We start from the raw sequence: 12,727 nt of genomic DNA, 5'->3' as shown, positions 1-12,727 counted from the left end.
GAAGCCACTGAGGTGGGGCCACCTGCTGCCATCACACAAGGCTGGGCATGGCATGAGGCGACCAGGAGGGAGAATTCTGAGGAAGCAATGGGCTCACTCTGCCTGAGACTTGGAGACTGGGTTTGCTGCTAGGGCGGCTATAACATCCAGAGGCTTTATGTGACTCATAAACAGCAGACATTTATCATCTCACATCCGGGGCTGAAGCCAGAGATCGGGGTGTCACAGCCTGGCTCCTTCTGAGCCTTTCTCTGTGGTGTTTTCCCGTGTCCTCACATGGTCGCCTCCATGTGTCTGTGTTCTGATCTGTTCTTCTTATCTGGGCCCGTCAGATTGGCTTGAATCCACCCTACAGGCTCATTTTATAACCCAAGTACTTCAGCAGAGGCCTGTCTGAATACAATCGCACTCTGAGGTCCTGAGGTCAGACCTTAGCATGTGGGTTTCAGGGTACCCAGTCCTCTGCTCATCACAGAGGCCAAGAGCAGACCCTTAGCAGGAGGTGTTCCGCAGCAGCTCAGCGTCTTAACTGCTTTGTGAGATGGGGTGGCCCATCCTTACACGTGTCAAGCCAGCTGGCGGTGTCTTCCCAGGCTGTGGAAGGCATGAGTGCAGGCTGGATGGAAGCTGAGACCCTAGTCTCTTCCATCCCGGGGCTTGGCTTGAGATTCACGTGATGGAGCCGTGTCCATCTCTATTGTTTCTGTGCTTCCGTGTTGGGGAGGGGGATGGGTCTGGGCCTTGGGGTGCCCGGTTACGCATTTTGCACAGAACCCCAGCTCCCTGTCCCCAACTCGCACAGGGAGCTTGGATGCACACAGGCCCAGCCTTCTCAGTGGCCCTGCCTCTGGGTGCCCTCGTTCACTCACCTCTCTCCCCTTCGTTCTCTCCCTCCCAGTGCCCTTTCGAGAGGCTCCGGCCTACTCCAACCGCAGGCGGCGGCTCCCCAACACGCTGGCCGCCCCCCGGGTCCTGCTGCGTTCCAACAGCGACAACAACCTCCATGCCGGTCCACCAGAATGGGCTGTCTGCTCTACAGCCACCTCCCACCGCAGCCTCTCCCCGCAGCTGCTGCAGCAGACGCCCAGCAAGCCTGATGGCGCCGTGAAGAGCTTGGGGACCTATGCTCCTGGGCCCCGCAGCCGCTCCCCCTCGCTCAACAGGCTGGGTGGCGCCGGCGAGGATGGCAAGAGGCCCCAGCAGCACTGGCACATAGGGTAAGGAGGAAGCGGGCAGGGGTCCTTTTTCCGCCAGCTTAGGCTGCCCTGCAGCAGCCCACGATGTGCCCACCTCCCCTACAAAGAGCCTCCTTGGGCCTGGGGTCATCCTGAAGCTGGAGCCCACAGGGGCAGTTCTGATGGATCGGACAGATGGGTGGCTAGATCACTGCTGTGAAGGGCTGTGACCTTTCCTTGCACATTGACCTCTTGGTCCTCTAAGTGCAATGGCAAGAGGGGAGCAAGGCCAGGCCACGAGCATGGCTTGTGCTTGCTGGCCTGTTGGTGTACTGCATCCATACAAGTGCTCACAGTAAGAACAATGGGGAACCCTGACACAGACGAGGAAACCGAGGCTCAGAGAGGCCACATCACGGCACAAGGGACCAACCTGTCCCCAGTAGCCACAGCAATGGCCTCAGCCAGTCTTAGCTGGTGCTGCAGAGTGGAAGCTGTATCTGCCCAGCGTGGCAGGTTCACATGGAGGTTCAACTGTCTCTAAAGCAGCCCCAAGTAACAGTAGCCCCAGGACAGGCCAGCCTCAGGCAAGTTGATGGGCCACCCAGGGTCTCTTGGGCAGGACTCCCTTGGGGTGTCTGGCTCCCAATCCTCCACCTGACAGCCGGGTGCTAGATTCGCACTCCCAGCCCCAACTACCAAGCCTGCCTCCACCTAGTCACTCTGCCTTCCTTAGTTTCTCAGGCAAAAAAGGGACTTCGGGAATTTGGCTTGTGGCTGGGTTTCCAGGGCCAAGTTTGGTGGCCATCTGAGCAATTCAGGGGCAGTGGTGATAGTGACCGCTGTGGCCAGTACCTGCAGGCTCTCACACATATAGCCCAGGTTTAGGCCCAGTGCCAGGGTCTCATCTGTGGGCACGCAGCCAGTGAGCTGGGTTTCCCAGCTGGCGCCATGTTCTTGGTGAAACTGGAAACCCCCTGTATCCACACTCTGTGCTTCCACCACACTGCACCTTCCTTGTGGCCTCCGAAACCATCGGGTCACCGGCTTGGCCCAGTGAGCCTTGCTGGCCAGGTCATGCCCTGACACCAACTATGATCAGGGATGTTGGGAAGGAGATACCAATTCATGCCACTGCTGGCTGTGTCCTGCAGCCTTGGTGTGAGTTTGGACAGGGGCTGGTGATGCACGAGGCCCTGGCGGAAGCTGTTGTTCTAACTGTGACCACAAGGCAGGTCTCAGGCTGCTGCTGAGGGGTCTTGAGGGGAGGAGCGTGTTGTGGGAACTCAGGGCTCCCGGAACCTTGGTGGAGTCCAGACCTTACCATTGGACCCAGTGGACCCTCAAACCCACCTCAGCCCTTTACCTGTAGTTCGTGCACACTTCCTGCCTGTAGACAGGAAGAGCACCAGGCCTGTCCTGGTCTAGATTCTGGCTTTGTGCAACCCTGAGGGAGAAGACCCAGGTGCTGGGGACTGCAGGAAGCTAAATTAGAGGCCCCAAAACAGCCAGTTCTACTCCACACCATGGCTGCAATTATGGCAATCATTCTAAAAAGTGCATCCCTTCCCCCAGTAAAAAATCTATTAAGGTGCCAGAAGCAGCGTGGCCAGTGCCTTGCACACACTGCAAACAAAATGTTGCAGAGAAAGTGACAGGGGTGTACTGTCAGGACACTTCTGATTGCCCTGGTTCCTGTGCAGGCATTTGTGTTTGTGTGCCTGTGTGTATGTTTGTGCATTTTTGTATGTACTTATGTGTACCTGTATCTGTGTGTGTGTGTGTGTGTGTGTGTGTGTGTGTGTGTGTGAGAGAGAGAGAGAGAGAGAGAGACAGAGAGAGACAGAATCACAGTGGCCAGCCTGACCCCCGTGCTTGTTACCTCCTGGCATCTTTCTGTCCTGTATCCCTGAGTTGCTGTGCACCTCTGGGCAATTATTCACCCCACTCTTTGTCGATTCTAAAGTGGGGATCCTGCCAGGACTGACTTCAGGTTGTTCTCAGGGTTAAATGAAGGAATTTAGGACAGCCTCTTAGTATGGTGCCTGGCATTAGTGAGTGCCCAGTCCACGTAAGCTTAGCCCTTTGAGCTTGAATCTATGTCCAGACTCAGCCCAGGGCTCAGCCAGGCCTGTCCCCTTTGCCTACCAGGATTGTTGGGTAGGGGACCTACCCTGCACATGTACCCAGGACATGGGACTTGTCTACAGTCAAGACAGTATGTCCCCCTAACCGTGGCCTGCTGCCTGTCCTGAGTCAGGAAGGCATCGTGACCAGCTGGCTCCTGGCTCTGCCCGATCAGTCTTGGTTTTGTCCCATCCTTCAGCATCTATGTGTCCCATGTCCATCTTCCCAGTACCCAGGCCCTCATGGGTAACAGTGGCTACACCACGAGAGGAGCCCCTCCGTGGGCACTGCTAAGTTGACGTGTCCTTGCCCTAAGACCCACTTCACTGCCATGGAGCACTGCTGCCCCATGGATGTGAGGACCATGATGGGCAATGCCTGCACAGGTGGGAAGGAGCCTCAGAAGCAAATGTGTCCCTGCAGGTATCTCTTCCCCACCCCCACCCCACCCCACTCCCAGAAGAGGGCAGAACTGCCGTGCAGGCGCTGCCTCTGGGTCGGTCCTGTGTCCTGTACAATTGCCACGCATTCTTGGGGGCTGAGACGCCTGTGCCCAGTGGGAGGGTACAGAGTGAAGATCTGTGGCCATGTGAGGAACAGGATGACAGTGGCTGTCCTGCAGGCACCCAGGGTTTGCAGCAGTGTCCTGACCATGCCTGGTCTCAGTGTCCTGCCAGTCAGAGGCAGCTGGGGGCCTGTGGCTGAAGCTGTCAGATTCCTGGCTGCAGCCTGGGCCAAGCGCCTCGTGCCTATGCCCACGTGTGACCTTCACGCAGGAGGGAAGATAGCTGTCCACACTGCCCAGGTGATGGGGGTTGGTCACTGGGCTTTGCATCCCAGCCTGGGGCTTTGGGGGATCCAGGAGGTGACCAGGTCCCTTTGCTGCTTCCTTGCCCTAGAGCTTAGAGCCCAGCTCCATCCCCCATGGGGTGCCCAGCTCTTTTCTGGGGCAGAGAGGCCCCAACTGGGCAGTGCTAGTAGGACACAGGTCAAGGGGGTGCTGGCCTCCAGCTTCCTGGTGGCCCTGCTGCCCACAGTCATTTCTCATCATTATCAGAATGGGGGAGTGAAGTCCAGACCGTTCCCCATTCACTGGAAGAGAAAGCCCTTGACCTCCTTCCCTCTGTGGCATTGCGCCCAGCGCTGCTTCCCCATGCGGTGTGGCTCTGGGCAGATCTAACCGCTTTGTACCTTCATGTTCCCATGGGTGAGGGTCCTGACGGTGTTAGCCTTCCTTGTAGGCTGGGGAGGAGGATCCATGGGATTTTACACCTGACATGCGCTGGATCTGGACCCGGCACAGGGAGTTCCGTGGCAGCATCTGCCCCATTCTGCATTTGTGGACAGTTTTAAAAGATCCCTGGCCGCCGTGGGACAGAGGATAGAGGGCGTCAGGTGCCATCATCCAGTGGTAGACAGTAGCGTGGGCTAAGAGGCAGGAGAAATACAGGTGCCAGGTGGGTGGCAACAGTGTTCTGAACAGGGAGGCGACTGCTGTGGGTTTTGTGGCCCCACACTCCTCACCCCCTGCCTGTGCTCACTGCCCACACAGAGAAGGCCGGCCACTCCCCACCCTACTCCCTAGGGCTGAGCTCATTTGCCTGCCTGCCAACCTGAGACCCACAAAAACCTCAGCAAGAAATGCAGTGGGCACCTCAGGATGGCCGGAACCAGCATTGGGTCTAATGCTCTGAGCAGCCTTGATGAGAGGAAGGGGCCCTCCAGCCTGCCTGGGGTCCCCCACACAGATCCTGGTGGCACTGGTAACCCACTCCCTCCCAGCCCAGACACTGGGCTCAGGCAGGATCCACCTCCCTTGGAGAAATAAGCCAGCCGCACAGAGCAAAGCAGAACATGGTAGTCTGGCAGTGTTCCAGAAGGAGGTGATCCACATGGGGCTGGGGTGGGCACAAGGGCAGGCAGCACCCGCTGGAAGGTGAACGTGAGGGTGTCTTTGGCCCTTGCTGCCCCTCACTGTCCTGGCCAACCCAGAGCCTGTGGTAGGGCATCTCTTTAGGAAAAGGAGTGGGTTAGGGGAAGACTTCCCTCAACTGTCTGTGGTCCCCCTCCTCACCGGTGGCCCCTCACTCTCCTTTCTCCTGGTGGTCTTCCATCTTCTCTCCTCCATCTCTTCCCATTTCCTAGCTTTCTGCCCGGTCCTAGACACTGGTCCAGAGGGGGAGGGAACCAGTCAGTGTTGCAGAGGCACCCTGCTCCTCACAGGTGAGGGCACAGGTGCCAGGGAGGCAGCACCCTCTAGTGACGCCCGTGGGCACAGCTGGGCCACAATCCTGAGAAGGGTCCTGAGGCACTTGCATCTACCCACCCTATCACTACCGCAGGACACGGGCAGGGCAGCCAGGGGTCTCCAGTGCCCCTCCCACTGCCCAGGTTGAGAACAGCTCTAGATACGTTTTTGCAATGTCTGGGCAGCAGGTCCCAAGGCTGCCCAGCAGAGCTGAGAAGGAGTCCTGTCACAGGGTTGGGGGTTCTGGGCACATCTCTGCCTGTCAGGGTTGGCCCTGGGCTTGCCCAGACAGAAATCTCCCCCTGACCAGCAAGAGCTGTGGAGGAATGTGCCAGCTCGGGGATCAGCACCACATTCGTCCCTCCACTTCCTGCCCAGCTGGGCGGCTCCCTCGTTCGCTCAGACACTGTGAGTCTGACCTTCTTCTCAGTACCTCACTTAAGGCTGTACACTCATGGGCCAGTGTCCCATGCACCTCCTGAAGCAGTAACGGTGTCCAACAAGTTGGACCTCCTGCACTATTGTGAGTCCCTGTCATCCCTCCACAGAGTTGCTGTCACAGAACAGCAGCGTCAGGGCAACCTCAGCGACCCATGATGGAGCCATACAGCCAGGCGGCCTCACGTGCTGACTGATATGGCATTTCGTCCTCAAGTCCAGGGATGTCATGGGGTCTGAGCTGTCAGCACACAAGGATGGTTAGCATGGCTGACTGGTGGTCAGTTCTCAGGAGCTTTTGCATTGGACAGGCCACCTGCCTGTCATGGTCTTCTTCCATCCTCCTTGCCAGGAGCCAGGAGCCAGAGGGACTGATTTCAGCAGGTCTCAGACCAGAGGATTCTATTCTGCCTTTGCCTATCTGGAATTCTCCTGTAACTGTGCATATCAGCTTATGGCTCGGGACAGCCACAAGCACCACTCTACAGGGCTCCTACTTCCACTCTTGGTCTATTTCAGTTCTGCCCTGTTACCATAGCCAGGGTGCCAAGGTCCCTGCCAGTCCTGTAGCTCCAAGGCCTTTACCATGGTCTGGGCCTCTCTGTACCACCTAGCTCCCACCTGCTCTCGGTCAGCCCTGCCAAGGGAGGGTCTGCATGGACTTCGGCCTCCACCTTGGTCCCTGCCCTGTTCTCTGGGCCAGCCCAACACACCTGCAGAAATGCATCTTATTGTCTGGCACTCCTCCTCAGTGGACTGTACACTCCTTGAGAGCTGTGTCTGCCTTCTGTGCTCGGAGGAGGTATGAGCTCACAGCCCACCCAGGAGATGCTTGCGTGAATGAATGGATGGATGGGTAACTGAGGAGTATGAATGGAGAGAGATCAGAGTGTGGGCAGGTCCTCTTCACCCAGGAGAACTGGGAAATGGCCCAATTCACTCATCCAAGTCACCCCACAGAACAGAACGCCAGTGTTCTGATGCTGAGATCCAGCGATTTGGCCCTCAGACTAAAACAAGTTGCTTAGAATTCCATCTGGCTGTTCTTGGCCTGAGCATAAGGCAAACCTGGACAGTGTGGGCTGGGAGCTTCAGACCCAGTCATGCTGCACAGGCTGGGCAGAGGGAGTCCCAGCCTGGCCTCCCTGGGCCTACTCTCCACCAGGGACTGTGGAGGAGCCATGGCTCCACCGTTGTCTGGAGTTGCCACAGGGAAAGCAGGGCTGGGCAGGAAGGCATAGTTCACAGAACAAAGTGTCAGCAGATCAAGCACTTTCCCCCCACAGGTGAGACTTCGGTTACTTGGTTCTATCACCCTGTGGAGCAGAGGGCCAGGATGTGAGGGTCAGCTCTGATTTGCATGCCAAGGTCACCTGTTGAATGGGGCAAATATTCTTGCTCTGCTGCCTGGTGGGGCTCTGTGACATTCAAATGAATAGTGACTGAGCCACTTAAGCATTGTGTGGGGCCCTCCACCCATGCTGAAGCCTGGATCGGGCACATGCTCATTCTGAAAGGCTGTCCACACCTCGGACGGACGGCTCAGGGAGCTGCACAGTGGACTGGGGAACCGAGCTCCGAGACCAGGACTGCCTTCTCACTGACATGTTCTGGAACTGGCTTGAATTAGCAGGGTGACTGAGCATTTTGTCACCCACAGTCCAGCTGCTACAGGGCAGTGGTAATGATGTTAGTATGGTTAGCACTTGTACACCACCTGTGAGGAGTACAACTTTTTTGTGGTCACTCATGACAATCCCCTATTAGCAGATGGGGAAATTGAGACTTTGAGAGATTTGCTGACTTGTCTAACATCTGATAGTAACTGATCAGCTGGGCTTCAGGCGAGATCTGCTGAAATTTAGGTGGGTAAGTGACTAGAAAGTGTTTAGAGGGGTGGTAAAAAAAAATGGGTGATGATGGCTAAGTAGATGGATGGATGATAATAGAAGTTGGATGATGGATGGATGGATGGATGGATGGATGGATGGATGGTGGAGAATGAATGAATGAATGAATGAATGGTACATAGGTGAATGGATGGTGAGTGGATGGATGGCTGTTGAATGGGTAGATAGATGGATGGATAACAGATGGATGGATGGGGGGATGATGGATGGGTATGTAGATAAATGGATGCTGGTGAGTAGATGGATAACACGTATGGATGGGTGGAGGTGAGGGTGAATGGATGCTGGGTGAGTGGGTGGGAGAGGATGGGTGTATGGACGATGGATAGAAGACAGGATGGGCAGTGGTGAGGGGTGGGTTTCTGACTCTCCTTCTCTGATGGCATTTCAGGTGGCAGGCTCTGTGTCCCATGCTGGCTGAAGTTGGGATGCTCAGGGTGTCTGGAGGCTCCATGTAGTGGGGTCTTCTGAGAAGATGGACTCACTTCTTAGTTCCCATGCTCTAGGCTTGAGTGGCTGCAGCAGTTAGGCGTCTGTCCTGTGACCTCAGCTTTGTGGCTTAGGCTCCACCCCGCCCGGGATTCCACCCGATCACCCATCTCTATCTTTTCCCTGCACCTTGTCCTTCGCCTGTGGGTCAGGTCCACGTGCCTCACCTCCCTCTCTGAGTCATTGACTTCCCTGATGCCTGGGGAGTGACTGTGGGGCAGGGTGACCTGAAATCCTCTCACTTCCCCCCAGGGTCTGCTGCAGACACACAGCCTCTCCGGACCCAGGTGGCATTGGGGTCATTTGACCTTGTTGCTGGGACCAGTGGGTTTAATGCATCCGACGCTTCCATTATGGCACCCAGCTGGGGTGGGGAGTAAGATGTCAATACAGCCCTGTGTGCCAACCACTGCCAATCCAGCCTGGGTGATAGTCAGATGCAGGGCCCATAATCGTTACCAAAGCAGCGGTGACAGAGCTGAACAATTAGTCCCTGTTCCCTCATCTGTCCTCCACCAACACAATGCAGTGGGCATCCCCCCATGTTACAGATGAGGACGTGAAGGCTCAGAGAGTTGAAGTGACTCACTCAAGGTCACACAGCCAGGGCAGAAGGGAGTGGAAGGTTGTTGAAACTGCCCATCAGAGCCATGTACTTGACCTCTACCATCCCACTCCCTCCATCACCACATGCAAGTGCGTTCAGGATGGTTTAGGCTCTCTGTTTCTGGGGTCTGGGGAGGGAGGAATTAGGGGATCTGGGGCCTGCAACAAAGCTCTCATCTCTCCCTGCTCAGGCTCCTCAGCTCTGTGTCCTGGGGCAAACCACCGTGGCTGAGCTGCGTGAGGCAGGATTCCACTATACACACTCACCCTCACACACACACTCGTACCTTGGCAGGCCAGCAGGGAGCCCTTGCACCCTCTCAGATGGAACCCCGAGGGCTCTGTTTGCGTTTCCTGCCTCCTGTCACCTTGCAAGCAGGTGGCCCCCGTGGTCCTCCTCTCTCAGAGTCACTGCCCTGCCGAGCTGCACCTTGCACGAGATGTGTATGGCAACTTGGCCACAGTAGGGGTTGCTGCTTGGGGGCTCCCAGGGTGCTGAGGATAAGTCACATGCTTCAAACCCAAGGCAAGGAAGATGTAAGTGAGGAGGTGACAATGAGCCACTCCTGTACTATATGATCTCCATCTTCTGTGAAGGTTGCCTAGTGGTGGGCGAGGCAGGCATGACGCCTGTGCCTCCAGGATTCTGTGATCAGCTCACCAATCAGCGGCTGTGACTTGATTGGAGAAAACCCCAGGGGAGGCTGGCCTCCCTGGGAAGAATCCCAGCAACCTGCAGCCTCCCCCTCTCTTAGTGTCCTTGGAGCCCAGGGAAGACTCCAGGCCTCCCACCGATGCCAGAAGAGGACAGGTGACTTGGCCTGGTTTCCTGTGCTCTTTGCTCCATGTGTGCAAGAGACAAACCTGGACTTTGAGGTTGGCAGGCAGACCGAGAGTTCAGTCCTGGCAATAGCACAAATTAGGACCTAAATTTAGTGTGTCACAGTCCCCATCTCACATCTGCAGCCAGGGCTCCTCAAAGACATCACCCGGGGAGGGTCCCCATGGCTAGATCTTCCAGTCATGACCATGGTTGAAAAGGCAAGAAGTGTGACGAACTGCAACATGGCAGAGCTTTTGCAAGCTTTCACAGACACCATGCCAAATCCTATGGCATTTGTCGGGGTCACACACATGGGTCTTGCTCAGTATGAAAGGCACATGGGGGGGTTCACATCAAATAGTGAAATGCCATCCCCTCAGCCTCTAGAATTGTATATCCTAGCCTGTTTCACCTTGGTCCCTGCATAAATGCGTTCTTCCTTTACTTGCAGAAACCTCAAGGCCAACTCTGTGGCCCCAGAGGCCGCAGTGTCTGTAGTTTGAGACCAGAGCTGGGGACCCCACCCTTTGCAGCCATGGATTTGTGGTCCCCACCCTGAATTCAGATGTGCTTCCAATTCTGGGAGTTTCTTCTATATCATTTCTCATTTCTGTCTCCCACGCTCTTTCCTGGAGCTGGTGTCCTCTTGGAAGACGCCAGCATGGTAAATGCTTTCCCACCTTTCTGACATCTGCCAGATCCCGTGAGAGGACTTGTTTGTTTCTAAAGACTCCTGTCCTGGAAGGAGACGTGAATGGGATGTCTCGTGATTACCCCTGGTCAGGACAAGGGGTCATAGGCTCTTCCCTGTCCTAACAACGGCAGGTCCGGTCACCTGTCTGAGTGATAGTGAAACCCTGTGAGGTTTCTTTTTGTGCTCATGTCCTACTGCTGGCTTCAGCTAGGCGCCTCCCTATCAATTGGGGAGGTGGCCTGATGTGCTCAGTTCTTTGTGGAATCAGTGATCTAAAACAAGAGAGGGCAAAGATTCCTCTTGGGAGTGTCACCAGGCAGGGTGCACCACGATAACAACCACCTTTGATGGCAGGTTGTGGGTATTTCCTCCTCCGTGTGACCGATGTTCACAGTGAAACGGCTCAAGTGTGACACCCAGGGCTTCCCTTTACTGCTGTCTCCACTCACGTCTCTTTTTATAATTGTGATAAAATATTCATAAGACCTCCGATCTTACCCACTGTCAGGTGCCCAGCTCAGGGGCAGGGAGCACAATCACGGTGCTGCACAGCCATCGCCACCGTCCACCTCCAGGACTTCCTCATCTTCCCACACTGAAGCTCTGTGCCATTGAACACTGAGTCCTCAGATTCCTCCCAGTCCCTGGCACCCCGTCCTCCTTTCTGTGTCTGTGGATCTGACGACTCCAGGGACCGAGCTCCTAGGAGTGGGATCATGTAGTAGGTGTCCTGCTGTGCCCGGCCTCTTTGAACACAATGTCTTCCAGGTCTATCTATGTTGTCGTGAGCATCAGAATTTCCATCATTTTTTGTCCACCGACGGACATCTGGTTCCATCTCTTGGGAATAATTCCACTGTGAATACAGTGTGCCAATTTCATAGGACACCCTATTTCACTTCTTTTGGGGAACATGCCCAACAATGGAATTGCTTGGTCTTTTGAGTCCTTTCAGCAGACGCTGTCCCCTGACCCATCCATTTGTTGTTACTGTTCCCTTGTCTCAGGGGTGCCATTGTGACTGCTGTCAGCCTGGCATTTGTAACACTTTGGCTGCAGCAGGCGGAGTGTGGCTTTCTGACTCTTCTCTCTCTCTCTCTGATGCAGGCTGCCTTTTGGTCCTGGTGCCAACAAGGATGCCATCTCTGCCTTCGAGTACCCAGGCCCCAAGCGGAAGCTCTACAGCGCAGTGCCTGGGAGGCTCTTCGTCGTCGTCAAGCCATACCAACCCCAAGTCGATGGCGAGATCCCCCTTCACCGTGGTGACAGGGTCAAAGGTCAGTGTCTGCCAGTTGTCCTCTGCTTCTGGGGCAGGAGCAAGCCTGAGCCCTTCTGCCTCTGTTGACCCCCTGGGAGGGCAGGGATGGGGACAGAAAGATGCTAATTAATCCTTTCACTCAATGTCCCCTGTCCTGAGTCTGTCGAGGAGGGAGTCCATCCTGGAAAGTGCAGCCAAGAGCCCAACCAGGGCACTCAGAGGGCAGTGTGTGTCCCTGCTGGGATCTGGCTGCTTCTATTCAGGTGACTGCTTTTTGCATCTGTGTTCAGCAATGCGGTCCAGTCGGGTCTTTTATCCTCAAATCGCCAAATATAGTTTAGCACAGAATTTTAGTTTGTTTTAAATTGTAAATGTAAAATTTCACGTGACCTGCAATTTGGAACCCACTGTGGGGTCGGCTCTTTTCCACTATACATTGGGTGATGTTGATCTTACAATGATCCGTACAGTGTAGCAGACTCATCAGTGCCACACGGGGTGTGGCCTTTGCAGATGTGGTCAGCTGGCAGCCACATGAGCGAGGTGCCTAGCTCGTGACTTCATCCTCGGTACTCACACATATTCCACAAAGACGATGTTTCCAGAACCACTGCTGAGTGTATCACCTAGACTACAGCCCCTTTTTATAATCCATGTCTTCAGCATATCACGCTGCCTGGGAAGCTGCCTCTCTGGGTAGCTGCTGCCCACATCTGCACCAGTGCCTCTCTGCGCCCACGTCTCCCTGGGCCTCACAGGTTGCAAGAAGGCATCATGGAGTACCTCAGAGAGACCCAACAGCTGCCCAAGCTGGTAGTGCCACTCACTGGCCCCGTGGCTTCTATGAGCTCCTTGAACCCATGAGCAGAGCTAACAAGGCCAGGCTGGGACGTGGGGACAGAGAAGCCCATGCCCAGCAGACCTGCCCTCCCCAGTTTGTACCCCTTACTGCCGTCCTG

The 12,727-nt window shown here is 55.6% G+C and overlaps 1 protein-coding gene across 4 annotated transcripts in view; it reads left to right on the top strand.

Moving 5' to 3' along the window:
• Positions 1–12,727, top strand: part of Shank2 (SH3 and multiple ankyrin repeat domains 2) — a 505,735-nt gene that overhangs the window by 239,186 nt on the left and 253,822 nt on the right. For all 4 annotated transcript variants that reach the window (XM_074050929.1, XM_074050919.1, XM_074050915.1 and 1 more), the window contains 2 exons: positions 899–1,217; positions 11,618–11,787. In XM_074050929.1, the coding sequence (XP_073907030.1) occupies positions 899–1,217; positions 11,618–11,787 (489 nt within the window). The remainder of the gene's footprint in view (positions 1–898; positions 1,218–11,617; positions 11,788–12,727) is intronic.

Source organism: Castor canadensis, chromosome 1 (assembly GCF_047511655.1).
Source record: "Castor canadensis chromosome 1, mCasCan1.hap1v2, whole genome shotgun sequence".
Classification (NCBI taxonomy): Eukaryota; Metazoa; Chordata; class Mammalia; order Rodentia; family Castoridae; genus Castor; species Castor canadensis.
This window is presented reverse-complemented; position numbering and strand designations above follow the sequence as displayed.